Raw genomic sequence first — 24,395 nt, forward strand, 5'->3', positions numbered from 1 at the left:
TTCCATGGACGTCCCTGTCCTCGTGAAGGGAATTTAGGTTACCCTAGTGCTCTTAAGTCTTTTGTTTTACGTGTTATGTGCAAACTGACGGCGAGAGCGTAACTGGCCGTGTGTCGGAAGTAGGGTTGCCAGATCGAGTCACTGATCATTTCTTGGACATTTCTAGGGCCACGAATCGAATCTGAGTTTTGGTGTCCCATCCGAGACCAAACTGTAAAAGTGGGAACACACGCAGTACGACTTGCGAGCACCTTACAACGTTTGGTTGGACTTTTGCAGCCATAGTATCCTATATTTGTGAAAAAATCTAGTATTTTTTCATTCCGGGACAGCCAAGTAAAATTACTGGACAGCACACAATATTCCGGGACGATCCAGGAAATCCCGACCAGATGGCCGGCAACCCTAGTGGGAAGAAATAACGAGGGATGGGGGATTGTAAAGAAATGTGTCGTGCGTTCCCACAAGAGAAGGTCACCCTGTTCTGAGCTTGATAGAATATTTTATACCATTGACCGCTTCGAGGTCTATTAACGTAAATCTTTGGCTCTTGATGAAAGATGTGATGTGACATAGGTCTAGTTCATATAAGTTCACGCTAAAATTAATTGATGTTTCTTTTAGTCCGGATTTTTATCTGATACTTACTCAAGAGTTGGCCAAAGTCGTCAGATCAAAAAGTATTGTAGTTAATCAAAAAGGTTTTGCTATCAATTACCAACTTTAGCAAAGCATTATTTAACGTTTTTTCCGTACCTATGCACTTAATCTAATATGAAAAATGACACATAAATCATGTTCTAAGTTAAAACATATTTTATCCCTAATCCAAAACTGCTACAACTGTAAAACATAAGAATTACCACTACTCAAGCCAGTATCAAACACAACAAACAAAACACATTACTGTACATTAACCAACACATTACCCATTTCCCTTCCACCTGTGTTTAGTAAACAATACATTAACCACTTACAATACACAAACAATTAGGAAAATTAATATTTGTATTGTTAATTACATACACACTTGTACATACATTCGTTGGTTGGTTTCTAAAAGAAAGACTTTTGAAGTGCTATTATGTAAAAGTGTAAACAATAAACAATTCGTTTCAGAAATACTAAGTCCCTTTTACCTTTTAAGTGTTGATCTCATCTTTATACGCCTTGTCTTACAATGTTATGAATTTGTATCTCCGAAATAGTTGTATCAATTTTGATAAAATTAGGCTGTACAAATCATAATGAAGCTTAGTTACCAAAGAGTAAATAGCCAATAAGTATCTATTGAACTCCATCCACTGTCAGTTTTCAGGCATTTTGGCAGGCAATAATCTGTGATATAAATATTTAAAATTTTATGTAGATGAAGTAAATAGCGTGTTCATAAATTCCTTCTCATTTTACATAGTACCGCATATAATTATGTGCTTACCCATTTTGACTATGGTATACAAAAAACCCAATATTCAAATTTTTCCCAAAATAATTCAAGTTCTTCGTAACATCGGTTCCAGCTTCCGACCTAAATTCCGATGCGCGTTGAACTTCAAAATGTTAAAAGTTTAAACGTTTTACGTGCATAGCAGGCTCTCTGCCGACCCCATTTTGTTATAAACTGTCATTTCACGCCATTGTGATCCGAATAACGTCATTATATTGGTAAATCTACGCGTTATCTGCCAAATACAGCTGTTATGGGGTAATCGCCCTTGTGAGCGATGGTAATTATATAGGGGTTGAAGTGGTCAAACATGGTAATTAATAGGCTGTACTTAAGAGCGGATTTTGCGTGACTGACTTATTGGATGAGCTTATAATATTATTGAGTGATTAATTTTTGTTTACTCAGTACAACAATAAAATTTAGTTCAAAGGTTAATTTAACCTATTTTTGAATACTGGACATTAGATTTAGTCAGTACAATTTGAATTATTATGTTTTCGACTTTCTCACGTAATTACATATTTGACGAGGAACTCGACTAGTTCTCTAGTAGTTCGATATTATATTCAGCAGCCCGTGTTTGTCCACTGCTGGACAATGGGTCAGCTCTACAAAACTGGGTTTTTATAATCTCCGCGCTTGACAGGCAGGTTCCCAGTTTAAAAAGTTTAGATTTATCTGCTGTTCGGTCTATATCATAAAAGTGTCGATTATGTTTAAAAATAAATATAAAATGAGATCTAAAAATAAACTACAGCAACAATAATATCTCGTATACTATGCTAGCGTAGTCCCATGCGGTATTGTTTGAACTGGCTCACGACTGAGCGCAGCCTGTGAGCTGAAAGATAAGCGCTACAATCCACTGAATAAAGCGCTTTCAATTCTAAAGCGCTGTAAAATTATACCTATTTTTTATGTTGTATAGGGTTTAGTTTACTTTGTTGTAATTGTGTTATTTTTAGGTGTGAATTTTAAAGTTAAACGTTTGTTCTACTAGTAATGTTTGCAGATTTTTTAATTTCGTATTTTATTTTAATATTTTGGATCAACAAAAGCTGAGCTTAAAGAAAAATTAAAATGAAAAAATGTTTGGTGTGAAATTTAATTTAAGTACTTAAATATTTTTAGTTAACACAATTGCAGAATGTACCTACCTTATAAAGTTCTTTTATTATTATTTTACTTTTTAACTCAACTTAAATGCCATAGTTTCGACATAATCGAAAAAATGTATCTCATAATTTATGAATTCCAACATGATCTCATTTTATGTCATGTTATGGCTACTTCATTTCAGAAAGCCAATTTAAACAATCCAAAAATAAAAACAAATAAATATTATGACCTCTCTGACATCTAAGATGTTATGTTAAACATAACATAATGTTTACATGTTGATGTCACACGGAAATGCAGTTTGGCCCTAGTTTTAATCAATAGTGGCGTAAAAATATCATCGCCGGTGGCAAAGGGAACCGTGCGGCGTATACTGCGGACGTTTTTACTAGTGTTGAACTCTGGGCGCCGTTGTAGTAGGGATAGATAGTAGATAGATACATGTTTTAGTGATTTTTTTTTTTTTTTTTTTTGTTTAGTGTATATGAGACTTAAAGAAATTGTTAGATGTCACAATGTGTCTATATTCGGTTGCTGGTCACTCATAGACGGAGATTTTTTTAACGTTGATAAGCCTGCGTTTGGCCACCAACCTGCTTTCTGTCAGAAAGGCAAAGTGAAGATGGAGCAAACAGACTTATATAAATATATTATTAAGTTCGAACACAAATTAAGCTCTCACCAAATTCGTGTTTGCGACCACGTAACTTTAGGAATTACGATTTCTGAAAATCAATAACACAACTTTTCTATCCCAACCACAATACTAAATGCAAAATCTTTCAATTTAATATAGACGAACAAATAATTCTTTGAAAAAATATAAACAGACTGTAACATTCAACTCAAAAATGGAACATAGCACACACACACTACTTTACATTCCCCAACAACCAATCACAGGACACAAATCCATAAACTGGCTACAACGATCGAATACACAGGCTCAAATAGCAAACATCCTTTATCCCGGTATGATCACAACTCTAGCTATTTGGCCGGGATCCAACAATGATCGGGGCAGAGACGGATTCATTAAGCGCGGGGCCGGTAGAAAATTCTATTGAGGTATCAAAGTCAAAATCAAAGCATTTCATTCAATCAATCCTTGTATAGGCACTATTGAATTGCTTCTGGGTCAGAAAAGGCTAGGTTTTTGTTCCAAAATATAGATTGATATGTACATCTTGATCTTATACCAAGTGTCGATACATAATTACAGGGATAATCGGTGCTTTTAATACAGTCTCTCTCAGTCACAGTCTTGACGCTGGATTTAATAAAAAAGCACTCAAAACGGACATGCGTTAGGTTCAGCTGAGCCCCATTTTAAGCAGGCCCTTCTTTTGCTGAGTGGGTATTCCGGCCCTGGCCAAGGGACATCCCTAGCAGTGTCGACGGGATTTATACGCGAGTACTTGTACCCCTCACTTTAATTGACCGTGGCAATGTATACTGTTAGTAATACTGGTATTGGGGTAAAGGGTAATGAGTGGGGAATAAAGTGGTGCCTATAGCAGATTTGTTATACGAACCTTTATTAATTGTATGACGTAATACTTCGTGTATTTTATGATATTTGGATTGATTATAAAAATGGCTTTATCGCATGGATGCGTTAAAGTTGTAAAAATATTCTGTCCAAATCGATAGCCTAGTTTCTTTTCCTCGTTTTTATCCTAAAAACGCTAACAATTTAATTGATGTTCTCAATATCAAACCAATATTATACTATGTCGAATTACAATATTATACTATGTCGAATTTGCTTTGACGTTCAAAAGTGCCTTCCTGGTCTATTTGAAATAAATGATTTTGACTTTGACTTTGACTTTAAGGGTTAAATACTAAACTTTCCAAAACATGCAAACTTTGCAAAAAAATTAAGGTGGACGAATTTCTATCAATCATTAGACTAATATTTTTGTCAAACGAAACTAACCCTTATCTCTATTGTTACAGGAGACATCGAGGACTGCATAGTAACGCCTGCGTACCAAGGCCAGTTCACTCCACTGCCCGAAGCTCTGTGTGACTGCATCATGGACTTGACGTCCCAGGTAAGATACCTTCTATCTCCCTAAAAATAAACTCTATTTCGGAAATCGGAATGTCAGAGTTCATAATACAACAAATAATATGTATAACTATCATGGCATAAACTATTAAGTAATTTAAGAAAATTTTACAACTTTCTCGAAAACTGTAAAACGGGTTAACTCGACTAGTTTCAAGCTACAACAGTGGCTCAAAGTTATGTGCAGTATGTCAGGCGAGACAAATGGCACGTCGATCGTCACGCAGCCGACTCTCAACAGCCTTAAAATCATTTATTAAAATAATTTCCTAATTAGTGCAAAAGTAGGTATAACATCTGTCAAAATACTATAATTATAACATATGTTTTATTCTTTACACAACACTCCCAATATGGCACGCCAAACGCGTGTCGCTCACCCACATACGTCATCGTAAAAGTTTTATACTTATTTATGACTTAGGCCCACGATGCTTTAATTTATGACTTTATTACCGAGGCCAAATTATAAAGTAAACGGTAATAAATATCCACTGGTTTCTTGTTACAATCTAGAAACCTTCAAGAAAAAGCGTAATCCTTTTTGAAAGGTCGGCAATGAACCTGTGCCTCCTCTGGTGTTGCGGGTCTCCACAGGCGGCGCTGATCGCTTATTTTATTCCATAAAAAATCACAAAATTTAACTCAAAAATATTTCATCAATTTCACTTACGACAATGATCATTTTGGTAAAATTTTTACCATTGTCGTGAGTTAATTTAAATATTTTATTGGAAACTTTGAACGTTGGGAAAAGAAAATTCTCTGATATTAATTTTTGATCGAAAGTGGAATGATTTGCAGTTTTTTTAGTAGTATGGTACTTAGTAGGTCTCCGTATCTAAGGGCTGTCGATGTTACTCTTTCAGGTTTATTAGTCTTTGTTTTAAATAGTGGTTAAATTACTATATAGTATCTCCGTATCTGACTATAAAAACTTTGTTTAATTATACTGTCTAAGTTTTCTTCAATATAAATATCTTTAACATCCTCAACAAAAAACAATCACGAAAACTTTAATTTAATTTTTGTTAAATAAAATACAGGCAAAAATATTTCGTGGTAGATACAAATCCGCGTATCATATCATAAGTAACTAAAAAATAATAGAGGTATTGTGTTCTCTTACATTAACAGCTTAAGTAACACAAAACAAAAGATTTAACAATATACAGTTCACAAAAAAAAAAAAGAACGACATATATACCAGCCCTAACTGACCAAGATGACTATCACAAACAGCCGCTCTACATATCACGGTGATAATCATCGGCCACTAGCCGTGATAGCCAAATATTTGTATTAAAAGTAAAAAATAAAATCAGAACAATAGCCCGGGAAACGGGACGGAATGAAATTGATTACAAATTAATAAGATAGCTGGTTCTTTCTTTTTTAACATTTTTAACTTACTTTCTCTGTAAAACAACATTTTAAGGACCCAATCGCTGATTTTAAATAATAGTATTATATTGTTTTAGCTTTTTAGGTTGCTTTTCCAATCCAGATCTGTGGACTACCTAGCGGGTTTACCGGGGCTCCGGGTCGACAAGCAGGAGTAGGAAGGGGTGGATTTTAGTCAGTAAGAATCTGACACTGTTCGCCTCGCCCAGGGCGGGAGAAGTCCCCCTTAAAAAAACCACCTATCACATTCATTAGTACACACAGCTTAGCACTGGTGGAAACTGTGAAAACTCAGCTAGGCTATGTTATTTTTTTATATAGAAAGTTAATGTATGTATTTAATTAAACTTGAATCAAATGCCCACCACTGTTACTAATTTTCAAAAAAAAAAAAAATATATATATATATATATTATGTGTAATTGCTTCTCAATCTAAATCTAATAATCCAATTAAACCATTAATCATTAGCGAATTCGAACCGTAAATATTTACATTTTATTGCATTACCGGCTTTTAGAAATTATCAAACGCAAATTCAATTTGTAATAAAAAAACCTATAATTATGCGTTCATACGTAATTACACACCGCATATCAAGCTATACTAATTTCCCTAACTACTTCAAGTAATTTTCAATCTTATTTTTACAGAGTAATAGAGATTAAAATCTCTTAAATAATTTTGGGTGATCTTGATCTGCAGCCCAAAATAGTTATAGACATAAATCCATATATTAGACATATTATATGTGAAATGATTGAAATTCGTTTAATTTGCATACGATATCAAACGGAACGGATAGACCGATGTAACGTGGCCGTGAAATGTTGCCAAAATAAAAATAAAATATGTATAATACTGGTTTAGGAATATTCAAACCTGTTTCGGTGTGTTTGTGTTAACGTGTGGTCCAAATGTTACTGTTGTGGAGAAATCTTTTTACTATTGTAATTTTCTATGATGCCTTTGGTAGGACGCCAGACCAAATTCCGTCGTAAACCGACTAAAATTGCTTTACTTTATTTGCGACTACAATCAGAGATCTATTCTTTGTCCGTCATGTTTTAAAATTACTTCACCAATTAAGCCCTAACCATAAACGTCACAAGCAAGTATACAAATGTTTAATACACCTTCGGGTTTATACTTTTTTCCAAAGACCAATTTCATCTGAAATAATTTCTATTTATTAACAATTCCGTATGCCACTCTACAATGTACACGCACTATTCACAATTTGTTTCAAAGTCTCATGTAACAGGGAGTGAGTCTATTGCCATAAATTGGGCACAATTCCAGATTCCATATTACTACTGAGAACACCCCTTAGCCGGCAGTTGCTCTTGCGACCACTTGACCAATGAGGCATTTTTTTTTAAATCGGCATAGTTCAACTACATTAATATTTAAGGCATCGCTGTCTCCTATACTTTGGACCGCACAAGTCCAGTCAAGCGAGGTTGTAAGGAATTCTACCCATCATGGTCTTTTTGCTGATACACTCCTAAAAATAACTGATCCGTGATCTCATTGCGAAATAATCGCCACATTAAATCACCATCAGGATGAATACAATTAATTTTAGAAGGACTTGGTCTATACTATTATTTGTTTATTTTAAAATGGGGTACAAAATTGTTTATAATATGTAGATTTTTATGAGATGAGTCGGGAAACTTTTTTTAGCACACGGATCAGCTGATGGTAAGCAATCGCCGCCGCCCTAAACACCAGAAGCGTTAATAGCATGCCGAATTTGAAGATTGTCGGGAAGATGGGGAAGTTCAGGGGGTAATTTCGCCTCCTGTAACCTCACTAACACAGCGCAAGCGTTATTTCATGTCGGTTTTTTGTGAGGCCGTGGTATCACTCCGGTCGAGCCAGCCCATTCGTGCCGAAGCATGGCTCTCCTACACTTATAATGAAGTAGATCTACATTAAGTACTTACAAATAGTAAAAACCTTATACTTCTAGAACCCTCTTTAAAGGCCTTCTAAGAATAACAGAGCCTGTCGCTTGAAACCCTTCTATTTGATTTTTGGCACACTATTTTCTAATATTGAACTCACAAACATGCAAACAAAAGTCAATACAATCAAAGCATTAAATAACTAAGTACATATTTCGTTTCAGTCTCCCTTATCACTCTAAATCACGGAAATCAGATAAGACAAGAGAAAATTTATTAGTTTTCTGTTAATTATTATCCTTTCAAAGTAATAAACTAGTAGGTTTTGCAGGTACACATAGCTGCACGTAGAGCTACACCTTCCAGTATAAACAGACCGTGAAATGTACGAAAATATTATACAAAGCGAGACCATGAGAAACTGGTTATGTCTAACTTGAAATGCACTCAGATCATAGGCTACCTAGGTTGGTAAAGTTTGCTCAATTAATTTGTCACATTACGAAAGATTATTGGCCCAATTCTTAGACTTATTGAACAAGGAATGTGGCACCAGACATGAGACAGGTTTGAGACAATGCCATTCGGAATTTCAATCAGAATTGCATTAACATTGTAATATTATTATGTCGAATAAAGTTAGCGTCTGTCTCGCTGTCATTTTCATGCGAAGTTGTCGTAATTTATTTATTCAAACTATTTATTGTAATAAACACTGATAGAAAACGTTGACAAAATAATACTGATGAAATCATATTTATTTCTGCAAATGAGTTACAAAGTATCACGTTTACATGTCAATCTTTGAGTTACTAAATGAGAAATCGAAATTAAGGCATTCCTACTCACTCAGAGAATAAATGGAATGATGTGGCGTCATGTCCAAATTCTTTGGTAGCAGTTAATTTTGCAAAACAGCATAGTATGAAGTCGGTTAAAATGATGCGCAGCTTGAGTATGCGAAGTATCGATAGTAAGCAATCCATAGCATACATCTAAAGCCCGCATATATAGCACGCATCCACAACACGCATCTTTCCATATAAGAAACATAGCTAATCTTAGTCCGTTTCGACCAATGCTTATATACCTATGTTTATCAATGAATATGATAAGTGGAAGCCAAACGCATTTACAGCAACGTAGCAAAGTACATCTCTGGTGGAAAAGCAGTCTTAAGCTTTACCTGAGTTTTAGACAGAGCTGTTTTAAGAGCTAGTTTCCGATAGTTATTATGATTTCGCAGTCTTGTCACAAAATGTTTTATTCTATCTTGATGCAATACCTCCCTGCAAAGGAATTCTAGTGATTATGTTTAGACTAGGATACTTGTTACTAACATTAATTTATTAAAGAACAAGCTAGGACAGTTTTGAATTTATTGGTTTAATGTTGTTATTTGATACTTTGTTGGTTGGGTTTTGGCAGCAGTATTAGGTTTTGGAATTTGGGTTCTATACTCCGATTGTATCTTTAAGTTTAGATTGCAGACTACTGAGTCTTCTGTCTTCTTCAGACGAACTTGACCTATCACCTTTTTTTTTTGAGGCGGGAAAATCATCCAATGACTTTTCTCGCCTTGGGCGACCCCGTAGTTATTCGTTAATTTAAAATCAAAATTACATCAAAACGGCTAAAGGGTTCAGGATGAAATTTGGAACAGGGGTACATTATGGTCTAGAATAACACATTACATTATAGGCTACCTTTTATCTCACGGGAACGCGGACGAAACCGTTAGGCAGAAGTTAGTTTACAATACCAGTACCACTAGATGCAGTTGAAGTGAGTATTCGGTGGATTTCGGTCAAAAGACCTTTGTCACAAAATATTTTTCGCAAATCATAATAATATTAATGACGTTTGGAGAAAAATATGATTGGTTACTCTATTTATTCCTCCGGGGAATTAACAAATTGTTCGATATATGCAAAAACTTTACCGGTTTTTCTAGTATCGAAGTTTTTTGAAGGACAATTTTATTTATTGCCTATCAATCATTTTCGATGTTTTTGCTCGCAGATATAATGATTTGATTGCATCGATTTCTAATAGTTTGCCGGAACGAGTTTCTTGTTTATTTTTCTTAAAACGTTTTTGAAGTTCATAGGTTAATTAGTTAAGAGCCTTGATGTAGGTTGTTGGCGAATCAATATTTAAATTTTAATTTGGTTTAATAGAGTACCTAACTCACGATTCACGAGTTGAACAGGCGACCTGATGAAAGTTACTGGACTAAACGCTTTCAACTGGCGCGTATGGAAGCCAAGTTAAACTGTCGTTTCTTGGAAATATTCCCGTATACCTAAGCACCTACAGTACCTATTTTTGGGCACCTATACATAAACTAACCCACAACCTTGGGTGTTTGACCAATAGCCATAGGTAAATTTACTTATAGGTGCACAAAAACTCCTGAATTTATTTTATAATTTATTGATTTACTTACAAAAATACTGATAAGCGTAATTTTTAACTACGAAAAGTAGAATTAGTAACAATTTTTTTACCGTATTGACCTTATAAACCATATTTTTTTTGGACAAGCCCACCACTATCTCCCATAGCCGCTGCAACTCCTGAAAGCCAGGATCTGCAATAGATACAACCATGAAAATACTGATCTCCAGCGAGTCCCAGGGACCTGAATGACTGACTAATCTCCTTTTATCCATATCACACAATATAAAAGAAGAATAAAACAACCCAATAGAATACATTGACATTTAACCAAAAGGAACGGAAATAAGACCTATGAGACATTCATTGAACCCATTTAAAGACAATAAATATTAAGTTCATTGATTTTGCAATACGAGCTCTAAAACATAGTCACAGACGACATGTCACCATTGTGTCATACAGCATTCTTCGGACCACGCCTAGACCTGGCCGTATAATGTAAAGGTCTTTGATATCGTAACTCGTGCTGAACAGGTTCCATATATTTATTGGAACATATATTGGCTGACTTTAAAACTAAATTGTTCAATAAATGTATTAGATTTTTGCTTGTAACTATGTATGTTGAAAATCCTACTTTTTTAATTTGTTAGCGTGGGGATTTTTGAAAATCTTCGATAGCCCTCGATTATGCTCACAGAACCTACAAAACTCACTTTGTGGCCGCGCCGCTTCGTATTATTATCTAATCTTCTCCTAACATTCGCCTTAATTTTTTCTAGGATAAAAGTAAAAATCTAACTATTTTAAAGAGTACTTTTATCTTTTTTATAATAACTATTGTGTGACATACTAAATCAAATAGAAATTACGGTCTGCGCACGTTGCTCATGGTGAAGAGTCACTCTATGATTCGAAACTAGCCGAGCTTGTCTCCATTAATTTATTTGAATATACCGTGACTTTTGGTTAATTTAATACTTTTATCTATATATTCTCTGTCACCCACTCAATCGGCGAATAACAAATTACATCCAATAGAAACAGTAATTTACCAGTTAAGTAAATAACATACACACATAATTCTTACAAATAGTAAAAATATAAATAAATAGTAACCGTTTTAATAACAGTACTAGAAATACATAAACGTAAGTAAGACATTTTATATAAACATAATTTAAAAAGGAAATGACTCAATTAAAAAGTGCGAGTTTTCATCTCTGTAATGTCTGACCGGGATTACGCTTAATGTGGTCGCGTTGAGAGTTTAATTACTGGGCCGAGGTATGATCAACATGTTATATATGTATGTGCTTTGAAAGAGAATGCAAAAATTGTGTTAGAACATATCTACGTTAATGATGATAGTTGGGTCAAAATGCTTACAGACGAGGGATAATAATAAATTAAATGTACCTGTGCCTTTTATTTGCCAAAATCTTGGTACAGAGTATTAAATTGTAGCATCTACTTCACCAGTAATGTTATTCAGTGTGGAAATCTTTATAATAATCTTTATAACAGATGCACTCAGTACGGCAAATTAGGGTGCTTTTTTGAGGGGGAAATATCATCCAATGACTTCTTTCGCCCTGGGCGAGGCAAGAGGGAGTGTCAGACTCTTACTGACAAAAAACCACCCTGTTCCTACTCCTGCTTTAACTTTGACAGACATAAATCATGTACTTACATTATCGGCACATAGTCCTTTGAAGGGTTCTATACCTGAATGAAACTCAGTACCTCAGAGTGAGACGAATTTATTTCTCGCAAAGCTAGCAGCCTAATGTTCTGCCGGTAACGAAACCATATCGCGATGTAATTCGATCCCAACATCATCTATCGAGCTACGTGGTAGTTTTTCTATAATTATAATAGGGTGGGAGCCGAGTGCATCTTTATAACGATTATTTTCACATTGAACATTTAGCAAACTTTATGGTCGTATGTTGTCAATAGAGCTTATAGCTATCCAAATAGGCACAACTTTTAGCTTCATGTCATAACATAAAACTTGAAAAACATCAACAACCATAGCTTCACCCAAGCAAACTAAATCAATGAGGCAGTTACTTCAATCAGATACTACTTAATCAAACAACTGTACAGATAAGCATACAGCCATAACATTTAAACAATATTTACACACACTTCACAATGGATGCTCATTAATTTTTGCCACATTCTGTGTCCCGGAGGCTTTATTACCAATCATTGTTGAGATTGCCCACTGATAACTGAACGAGATCAAACTTGCTTAAAGTTGAATTGATTTATTACTTTGTAATGCAATATGGAAAGATTAGTCACAGGTGAATTTATGGGGATTAAAAGTGTGGGTGACATTGATGAAATTAAATTAATGGTTATTGCAAAAGAAGATTGATAGCAAATCAAGTAATCTGGTACATGACGACGTATTACTGCACGCATTTAATTTGCTAAAGATGAAGAAATAGTTGTAATGTATATTTGCAAACGCACCCACGGTACGGGAGAAAATACTAGTGTGGGGCAACGTTTAAAAAAAATGTGACCCTCAGTTACAAGTCAGACAGAACTATCGTCATCATCTTTACAATCTTTACAGACCATAACAATCCATTTGTAGAATACGGACCTCTTCTAAATTAAAGGGTAAATTGCAATTTAAAAGTTTAGATTTTATTTGTCTCTCCTTTATTGGACCACCCATGGGAAGAGAATGGGTGGTGACAAAATGTTGTAATCTTTCGTTACTACACAAAGTAAGATTACCAATAAAAAATCCAAAGGCTCGATAGTAATACCTCCAGCTACTACACCATCGATCAAAGCAGACATTATTGTTATTAATGAAATATTGCTACCGAGTATACTATTAATTGCTATAGATTAAGAATCTAGATAAATAGATATGACTCAATCTAGACTGGAACGTTACTGTGTCACAGTAAGGTGTGTTATAGACCCGAGGCATGATACGGCAATAAATTAAACTGAGTTCAAAGACCTAGACTTAGATACAAGTGACAAGTTGCTGGCTTATCTGTTGCGTGAGCCAAGTATTCGGTGGCTATTGATTAAACTGAGTAATGGAAATCGTTTAGCAATGTTTTGGATAGAATTTGTAATTATTTTCATATAGGTACCTAAACAAGCTAGTTCTGAAAGGCAGAAAAGAGATCTGATCACTAGCATATTCTACCACACACACACATCAACGGCCTATAAGTGGCTACTGCTGACCAAACGCCTCTTTTCGCACGGAGAAGGTTTAACCACCAATCACTAACCTTAACCGAAAGTAATACAAAAGAACCCGAACATCAAAGATGAACGTATCTAAATAAAAGATATTCCTTTTGCAATAAACAGGTCAAGTCTAAACGCACAATAAGATTCCAAAGCTGACAATAGTTATAGCATTAACTGTATGCCTATAACAGTAAAGATCATATCTTGACCAAATATGAAATTCAATGCCAAATGTCCAAATAGTGAAGGTTAGTTTCAATGAAGACATCCTGCTAAGTCGAGCAGATCTAGATAATAATTGATTGATGGCCGAAGTTTGGCCACTCCATGCTTGAGTAATCATTGTTTAGAATCAGATTGATCGATCAGCAATGTTACCTATTCTAGATCATACAACATTGCTGAATACTCAATTCATTACGGTATTGCAGCTTGAAGAATTGATTAAAATGATAATTTTATCTGCTTTGACATTGGTTGTGGAATGAGGATGTAAAATAGGAGCAACTGATTGTAATCAGTATATCTTATCGGCCCGATGTTGCGTATTGTAATGCCGACGGTTTAATCCTTAACACTCTTTAATAGCTTTTCACAAAGAGTTCTGAGACTATTATAATCAATTGTTACCATCTCCTTTACAATAGTTTTTTTCTTCTTTACAGGGACAATCAGCAACGTTGGAGAGTATACGGACATCGCTATCAGCAAAGTTCCCTTCGATGCAAACTCCATCACAGGAGGTTGTCTACGACACGCTGGCCCAACTAATGCAGGAGAGGAAAATATACCAAACGTCGAGGGGCTTCTTCATAGTCACGCCAGAGTAAGTTTTTTACAACCCAAATACGAATTCGTAACTAGTTCCTACACTGGGAATCGGGAATATACGGCACAAGTTTGTTTCATTGCAAAATTCATCGCAGTTTTGACAATCCCGCAGTCGAGCTGTCCCCAACAAAAACTAATAAACCGTTGCAGTTAACAATTTTCGAACTTTTAATTTCTGGTTTTAATAATTTGCGAACAATTAAAACACAATTATTGTTGACAAAAAACTGGGCCGTAACAAATTAGACAATTGACAATGGAATTGAATTGTCGTGATATTGACACAAAAAATGATAGAAAAACTGATAACGGAATTACAGATTATTTTCATAGTTTATTTACTCTCTGACAAGGTACTGTATAATGATCATATTAATTAGAGTCTGTAAAAAACTATAAACTTACGACACCGTAGCGTAAAATAGATTTAAAAATGTTTCGTATACACCAGGGAAATGACATTGACACAAATAAAAAGTCAGATTACTCGGGTATTCCATCAACTGTTACGAATACAAATAAAGGATTGACGTCACAAAACGCATTCAACAAGTCGTTACCTAAGCCCAAACGAGAGCTGAACACGGTATTAATATTTATTAAATCTCAAAAAACATGAGTCACATCGCCATTTTAGTATGTCAATCCCAAGCGGACATGTTGTACGAAATTGAACGCGATATGCGTTCAGAGCACCAATTTTGGCGCCAACTTGACACTGTGCGAATTTAAAATGGCCGTTCACAAGTCAATTTTGTCGACTGAATAACAATGTGAATAATCTGATCTGTTTGGCAGATAAATCCGAGGTATTTACAGCTTCGTTTAGCACACACAAAATCCGAGTTTATTGGATTTTAAACGTGAACTAAATGGCTCGGAGTAAATGCATTGGTTTTACTTCTGTTGCGCGGAATGACTAATACCTACCTGTGTTACAAAATATCAACAGCCGACTAACACAATACATACAGAGCAAAAAGTATCTATTCGAGTCGAAATAACGAGCAGACTGTGTCTAATTCACCAAATGTCGTTGATTTGATTTTCTGCCTGCCATCCTCGGGTCAATTCATGTTGCAGATAAATGTAGCGTTGAATATCTGTGTAATGTCTCACTTACTTAATTGTGGGCGGTCTGTACCCAGGTACTCTTGACCTGACATTATTATGTCCGTTCGTCCTTCCAATGCCACAAACAGTAATAATTCTTCCATTCGCTTATTAAGACCGTAACGTAGGTGTCGTTTCATAATTTGTGAGGTCGATACATTATTATTTCACGAAGGTGATTGCTTATTATCTCACCACTTCATACATTATCTGCACTGTGTGAATTATTAATGAAAACAAGGTTGAGAATCATCATTTTTAGATTTTTAGAAGTCTACTGTTAACCTTGGCCCGTTTTTTAGGAATATTGCAATATTGCTAATGGCTTCACTATTAACTTACTGATTCATTATTGATTGCTGATCATTATTTATTCAGGTCTTTTAATGTATAGCTCTTTAATATCTTTTCATACCCAAATTATTGCGACATGGCTACCTCATCTTTATAATAAGTTTAGATTCTATATATGGTGTGCTGAACAACTCCAAAAGTTAGGAACAAAAATCTTTAATTTATTTAATCACTATCTTGCTATAGGTAATCGTAGCTACCTATTCAGTATCCTTGGTTGGCGCCAAACGTAATAGAGTAATAATTATTAGTGTTACTACGTGTAGGTGCCCGAAAAACAAATTGCTTCCAACTACAAAATTAGAAGGTATTCAATAATTATCGGATTCTCAAACCCACACAGTCTTAACACTTCGTCAAACAATAATTACAAACACAAAGCTACTGATTATGTCAATACTGAATGAACGAAACAAAAAAATCTTTAACTAATCGAATAATTAATTATCTGTCGACATTCAATTGTCAATAGTCAATTGCCAATGCGAAATGACGGGCCCGTAAAAATGGTTCCGTCGACTGTCAACTTCGCATCGCAAAAACACTGCGATTTTATAATGACAGCAAAAACTATGGGCAACGAATTTACTGGCAGAATCCGGGTGACGATGCTCAAAGAGATAATTCACAGACAAAATACAACCTTAAATCAAATGGAAAAAGCTTAAATCATATTACAGATACGGAGCCAATCATTAAAATAAATACATGAAAAAATTGATTATTACTAATATTACAAGGTTCAACAAAAAGACAAATTGGCCTACGAATAAATTGAATCTTGGTTGGAAGCTGTGGCAAATGGCAAAAAACCAGATGTACGCAAAATAAGAGAATCATTAAGTAATTATGTGTGAAGGCGTATGTTTTGGACAAATTGTGTAACACCTCCACCACTAGACTAGACGCATGGCTAACAAAATTGGTCATATGAGAAAATCATCAAATAACTTCTCCCGCCTTGGGTAAGGTGAGAGGGTGTGTTCTTCTTACTGACTAAAAACCATCCCTGTTCCTACTCCTGTTTTAGGCCGGAGTGCCGGTAAACCTGCTAGGCAGTCCGCAGCTCTGAACAATTTTGATCTATCGACTTAACTGGTGTCTAAATAATTTAAGCAAGTACATATAACTCGGAAAAAATCACGTTGGAACTTTCCCATTGGTAGGCTTCTAAACCCCTCGCGCATCCGAAGCGAGCGTCTTAAACCACCAAGGCATCACGACACCACTCTTATTCATGATCAGTTTCAATATTAAAACTAGGGCTAACTTCTCTCCTTTCAACACAAAGATTAGGATATAATTCAGCCTAGCCAGTATGCGGCTCTTTCATCGATTGCATTCCAACATATCCATCTAAACAGGGATCTTATCTATAAACTAGTCGCGACCAGCGATCGACTTCAACAAGTTTCTTGTTATCAAAATGAGGCCAAACTTGTACATATCTGGAATAACTTAAACCAGATCCTTAGCTTCGTTTACAGCAAAGAACTAGCTTGATTCGGTTTAATTAGATTCATTTGCATTTTCATGTCGTCGCAGTGTTTCTTGTTAAGCTTTGCGTTCTAAGTTTTAGTTGACGACATTGTTCGGTCTACTCGGCAGTTTTGTAGTTGCATTTGACTTTGTTACACATTGCCATAATTTTAATAGTTTTTGTATTTAATGTTTAATTTCTAAGTGATTGGCTTTCTTCATAAGACAAAATAGAAATAATGTTAAAAATCTAGTTCATTTCGGGTAGTTGTTATGAGTAAAATAACAATAGTGTCATACGGATGTCGTAAGGGTTTGTTTTTACGGGAATTAAGTTATTACCATAAACCATTTTCTATCTAGTCTTTATGCAATTATCGATAATTCAAAAATGGACTAAACAATCTTATGTACTGGTTCGCAATTTCTACATATAACACTTCAATTTCCAAAATCTCCTTCTCAGTTTGCAGTCAATACATATTATTACTTCCATTATACAATTTGTTATCTATTATGTTTCCATCATCAGGCCGGTCGATTGCCCTTCCCATTGAATCGAAGCTTCCATTGACTGCCACAATAGTTCTGGGTCACTTGTATTCAACCTCGCTTACGTTGCTATTTGGAAGCGCTTGCCTTTTAAGGCGATTTTCTGTTTACCAACTTTACCTATAGCTTTTATACCATTCTTACTGTTGACCGACATTTTTCTTGCAAATAACGGAAGTATGCTTTAGTATTTTTGTGTGTTTCTTCTAAAGTGCTAAATCTTGTTCTAAAGTTGATAGTTTTATGGTATAACGGTTAGCAAAGTTGGCAGGATCCTTACGATGGTATGCGCGGTCGTTGCTCTCACATATTGTATGTGCATTAAATCAAGATTACGTAACCCCTAAATATTTCCTTTATTTGTTACTTAGTACGCATTATTTTTAAGTGCTATACATAACGATGGATTTAAAACAATTGACATGTTTTTCTTTCTGTAACCAATCCACACTCACTTCTAAAGTGTTAACTAAATCTTTCATGAAAAGGGCCAAGAAACATACGAGTATTATGTCTATATCCACTTTTTCTAAACTGCCAATATCTGTTCCAGACGCCGTCGATCCCGTTCCAGATCATCATCTCGGCACCACGCGAACAGCATCGAGGATGAGTGTCCTTCACCCCGCACTATACTGATGTCGGACCAAGAGGCATTGCACCAACTTTATGGAGAAATCACGACCCTGCGAGACGGAGCGGTGACGCACCAATGTGTGCAGACCAACCTGGCTGATGTCATTTGTGGTGGTAAGTCGCATTTTGTAACTTATTTCTAAGTTCACACAGATCATTGTTCTTTGGACCATTTTTAATGTCATGGTCTAACACAAAAAGTTCACATTCCATATATGTACATTTTATAATCGGTTTTGTTTCCTTGTGCATATGTATGAGTATCTACATCATCATGTCCATATGTGGTGTTTGGCTAATCTCTCTCAGTAATCCTAAAATTAATTGCAATGTCACCCGAACTAGACAGTTGGATAGCACTATAAATTAATTAGACAACATTTACTTAATCAACAACCTACAGTAGGTACGTAAACATAGGCCATAAGTGGACGAACATGACTATAAATAGTCGGTTTAATTCCGTGTTACGTCAAAAACACCATTTTGTAAGAACAACACGTCAATTAATCATGTAGAACATTTCACGAGCGTGTTCCCAGAAAATTGCTACATTGCCAAGTTGTGCCCATAACATTACAGCCATGGATTTTATTGTAGAGCTTAGTTCAATAAACCCATGTAGGTTAGTAAGGTCAAACGAATAAGTTTCCACGAAGCTACTGCGTTCACAAGTACAGTGAATGGAATATTTTTGAAATTCCAAAGACTGGGGAGGGTTTAAAGGCTAAATTCGCGTAATGAATGCTGAAAAACAAAAGTGGGGCAGCCTGCAATGCCCTGATTTTGCTCTGCATCGCTCGCACTGTCGGTACTATGGAAATTCGCTTTGATTGTATATTCTCTGTGGTATACTGTTTCATCGGAATTGCAGTGCATTACCTTCGAGGTGGTGACGTCACGGTTGTAAATTCGGCTAGTCTACATTTATATTTTCTAGTACAACTTCTTGGAAGTACGTTTAATTTTGTAAAATGTCACGTAACTGCATTCGAACCGAGTGCCAACTGTTTATTTCAATTATACATTTCTGAAAACGTAATGCTTCGCTAGATCCGTTATCTTTCACGGATATTTTTCCAAAATTCTTGGTAGGCTTTTACTTGGTTCGTTTTTATGTTTTATTCAGTCGGTCTATTTTTAGTATCAAAGGCACGCTGCTTTCAGCTTTACAGTGCTTTAAAGCTGAAAATAGCCTCTGCATTCGCATTAAGCGGCTGACGCATTTATAGCCACAAAGGGTCTTACTTTTTAACATTTATTCATTTATAAAGTCACGATTTTATTGATGGTTTACTTTTATTAAAATTTAAGGAAAGTCCCAAACTCTGTGCTATCGTTGATCATTTCCAATTAAAAAAATATATATAATGAAACTTGTTGATTTCATCCAAAATGAAGTCATACATTTCAGATAGAAATTCAAGAAAAAGAAAGCTACATTATACAAAAGATAAAAACTAAAAGATTAAGACAATAATAATCTGGCAATCTTTTTGCATATTTCGGGTAACCCCTAAGGTCAGAGCGGTCACACGATAGTTCGTGAGCTCACACCAATTTGTTTTAGTCATAACAGTAAAATATGAACACGTCTGTCCGTCTGTCACGGACTACATTTTATTACGGTAACGATTCCATTGTTTGAAATATCAACAGTTCTCAAAGAAAATCTGACCGATTTGTCATGATCGATTCGTCGGTTGTAATCGATTACGATTATTTATATTGATATATCGAATCAGTGTAATGTAAAGTTATTGAAGATACACGGATTCACACGTTTTTGTGGTTTCGTTTTGATTGGGTAAATTGGTAAATTTTGAAATGGTTTGAATAGGGCCTGATCGTAAGTAGGTATATGTCTCTCATAACTTTCATGACACATACTAAATTAATTATTATGTTATCGGCTTACACATAACTTTTGTCAAAGAACTCGACTAGTTTCAGGCCATGCCAGCGGCTCATATTCATGAGCAGCATTCCGCGACGTGTAATTAATATATGTCTCTTTTTAAAATTGATAATTTTTCCCTAAAAAATAAAATACTTAGGACTGCCCTGAGTAGGTCAGAAACATGTTATGATAGTTTAACTAAAGCACTGAACTTGATATCTTGAGTACTTTACATCTTCATTACCCTGTCAACTGAAAATAGCTTTTACAACAAACACACAAGCTTCAATTTCCAATAATCATCAGGTTTGCTGGACAATATTGAATAACATTAGTCAGAGAAGGCAACTGAAGTAAAAAGTAGCTAGATCTATACAAGTATCGTCCGGTCAAGCTAGTAGACCTTGATTATTTTTTAGTCTTTCTTCATGGGAACTATCAATGTGTTCCGATGGCCAGGAAGTGGTAGAAAAGGGATTGGATGTCGACTTATCATAACCCTATCTACTATGTATTTAAAAGATAAATGAATCAATCGGTATAAGTTTTTAAACTAACATGGTAACTAATACTATCATTAGAACTTGAGACGGGCTATTTACTAAGTTTCAGTTCATCCGTGATCATGGCGCTTGCAACAGTACCGAAATATCGGAAACTCATATACATAAATAAACACGGTAAATATCCCGTCTCAAGTTCTAATTATAGAATCAATCGATGTTTATACAAATTACCGAATTAAAGAACTCACGAAAGTTAAAAAATAACTCCAATAACGATTTCCTAAAGAGGAAACCACATAAGAAACGGATGACCCACCTCTCTAGATCTCACGATAAACCAAAACCTGGTATCATTAGAAAAGATTCAATATCGATGGTCCGAGGAAAGCGAGATCGCTCTACTGGTTAATGATCAGTCATTACTGTCAAATTAAACGTGTCAGCCTATGGAAAGTGTCATCCGAGTCGTTTTTCTTGCGAGAGAATACTTTCCACGCGCAAGCGCAGCCAGGAAAAGCTTTGGCCTAGTCTGAGAGATTGTTGCATAGATCGTTTGTCATCTATACTTGGCGATCGTATATTTATGTAACTGTTTTTGTTTTGAAGTTGTATAAAATTAGTTTTTTTTTTTGTATTTTGAGATTGAGAATTTGTTGTTTTACCAAATCGATAAGTAAACGTAGATACTTATCGATTTGGTAACATAGATACTTATCGATTTGATAATGGTGATAATCGATTTAAAGTAATTCAGTTTAAAGCTTCTTAAATTAATGTTACATATCTTACTCACCCTTATACGTATTGATTTCGACAACAAAAGACACAACATACATTTTAACAACATACCTATTTGAAATCAATAAAAACACTAAAATCTAAGCTATAAATTTCACACAAGATCCGAATCCCATTAAAAGTTTAACACCAAGGTTAAAACGAACGTTTGCAGTGACTCAACTCGACTTAAGGTTAAATGTTACGAAAAATATATATTTTTATGGGGTGCAAATTAAAGTACCATGTCTGTTATATTTATTTAAAGGTGAATGAGAGGTGCAAGGTCGTATACTCTTGGAATGTTTCAAGACTTGATGATAGGTTCAACTTTCATTATAATATATTACTTGAAGGGTAATTAAAATGCTGTGCTATTAAGTAATATCTTTTGAATAAAAACTACAGTAAATGATACCTTTACTTAACCATCGAGGCAGTATTTATCTAACATTCCAAATCTATATCATATCTAATTATATTTGTTTATAGTATAAGTCGGTAAACGAGTAGACGGATCACCTGATAGTATGCAATCGCTGTAGCAGATGGACATCCGAAACACTAGAGGTGTTACAAGTGCGTTGCCGGCCTTTTGGGAGATAGGAATTTAAGGGTTTTTTTGGAGAATCGGGGATTAGGAAAATTAGAAAGGGGGTAAATGGGATTTAATTGCGAAATCATATGTTTGTAAACGCACCCACGACCCAGGACAAAACAATAGTGTGTATACTAAATATCAGAAAACATCTACCACATGATGAAGAATTAAATCCATCTAGCTCTCGGTCTATGTTACCGGTCACTATACTAGTACTCGCATAGTGTGGATTGATCTACTTTACTTTAATTACTGTATACCTATTTATTGAGGTGTAAATTCACTTTCGGATTTATTACCATCGTAAACATTCTCTTAAAGTTTGTACCTATTTTGGTGGCGATGAAATATAACGCTGAAGTAAGAATTGATTTAATATTTGTTATTTTATTCGGGTTATTTCACCAACAGAACAAAGGTTTTGGGTTTGGTAATCACGCAATCTGAATCTCCACGCTCGGTAGGCGGTCTGGATGTTGCATTTTAAAAGGTGCGGAGCCTTAGTCGGCGCTTGCGACACCTACAGGAAGTGTGAGTGAGAGGGGCGGTGTTGGTGACAAAATGTAGGCATTCTAATCTAGCGTTACCACACAGCGTAATATTTTTTTATATACTTACTAAAATAGTTTGCTTTCCACGGACTCCGGTCCGTGCCCTTGACTTACAATTAGTTACAGTTTTACAGTCAATAATACTTATTAAATAATTCAGTTTAGTAGTAATTCAATCGCATTACATTATTATAAATTTGAAAGTTTGTCTGTTTGGATGTTTGTCCATCAATCAAGCTGAAACTACTGAATGGATTTTGATGAAATTCGGTATACAGACAGGGTATGAGCTGACTTGAGTAATAGGATACTTTTTATCCCACGGGAATACGGGCAAAGTCGTTGGCAGAAGCTAGTTTTTTATAAAAACAGAATAGTACATATTCTTTGTCATACATTTTTAAAAATGTAAACAGAAAAGACGAGACCACCGAATTAGAAACTTACCTCATCTAATAATATGTCCAATTACATACAAAAACGGCATTAATTACATAAAACTACACATCAAAACTGTGTATAAACATGTAAACAGGAACTTTAAATCACAAGCACATCATGCTACCCAAAATTATCAAAGTTATCAAAAAAAAAATCAACCTTATTCTAATACTATAAGGTTTAAATTAAATCAAAGAAGGCGAGTGTAGTTTAACGTGTCAGCGTCAATGTTTACATATAATAAAAAGTGAATTTATATGCAGTTATCTTGTCGCTATTAGATAGCATCTTTTCACGGTAAACGGTAATGATAGGTGCCTCTGATCGTAGTCAGATAACTTCCACTGGGTACTTCCAATCTTAATTATACCATATTAATCTACTAAAGTACTAAAACCATGAGCAACGATTATAAAATACACATTTATCACGGAATTTATTAACGGTAGTACCTAATTATTATCGTAGAATATTCTAATTTAAATTTTAGCGCCTTTAAAAGTAGTGTTGGTGATCATTCGATAACGTTTTGTCGATAGGCAGTCTCTTTTCCTTTATTATTTATTGATGCAAACTGTGATTAATCGATTTTCGTTTTCTGATTCCAATTTCAGTTGTAACTAATAGTAAAATTGTACACTTTATTGTATCTGTCCATCATTTATCGTTTTTATCATGTCACAATCACTGCATCGTATCGATTTGAAATCATTTAGTAACTTTGTTACTTCTTGTCCTAAATAGTAATAGTTTCAAATATCATAATCCACATTGCTACAGATACTATTACAGATGAAATAAATATTAGCAAATTGACATAACTTTATCTCTTCATATTTCAAGGAAAGTTTAATCGATATAATTTCGATAATCGATACTATTAATACAATATTATTATGCATGTCTGACATATTGGAAGTGATAGACAATTAGGTAAGTGGTAGATTTACTTATAAGATTCATTAACTTGATGAGTTAATATCACTAGTCACGCTTGATATCACAAAACTAGCGGTCACCAGAAAAATAATAAGCGATAGGAACACAC

General features: G+C 34.9%; 1 protein-coding gene across 2 annotated transcripts in view; it reads left to right on the forward strand.

Moving 5' to 3' along the window:
* The window catches only part of LOC118281590 (probable serine/threonine-protein kinase DDB_G0267686), a 196,100-nt gene that overhangs the window by 152,021 nt on the left and 19,684 nt on the right, over positions 1 to 24,395 (forward strand). For both annotated transcript variants that reach the window (XM_050701490.1, XM_050701489.1), the window contains exons 4-6: positions 4,532 to 4,629; positions 14,272 to 14,432; positions 18,489 to 18,685. In XM_050701490.1, coding sequence (XP_050557447.1) covers positions 4,532 to 4,629; positions 14,272 to 14,432; positions 18,489 to 18,685 — 456 coding nt within the window. The remainder of the gene's footprint in view (positions 1 to 4,531; positions 4,630 to 14,271; positions 14,433 to 18,488; positions 18,686 to 24,395) is intronic.

This window comes from Spodoptera frugiperda, chromosome 20 (assembly GCF_023101765.2).
Source record: "Spodoptera frugiperda isolate SF20-4 chromosome 20, AGI-APGP_CSIRO_Sfru_2.0, whole genome shotgun sequence".
In the NCBI taxonomy this organism is placed as follows: Eukaryota; Metazoa; Arthropoda; class Insecta; order Lepidoptera; family Noctuidae; genus Spodoptera; species Spodoptera frugiperda.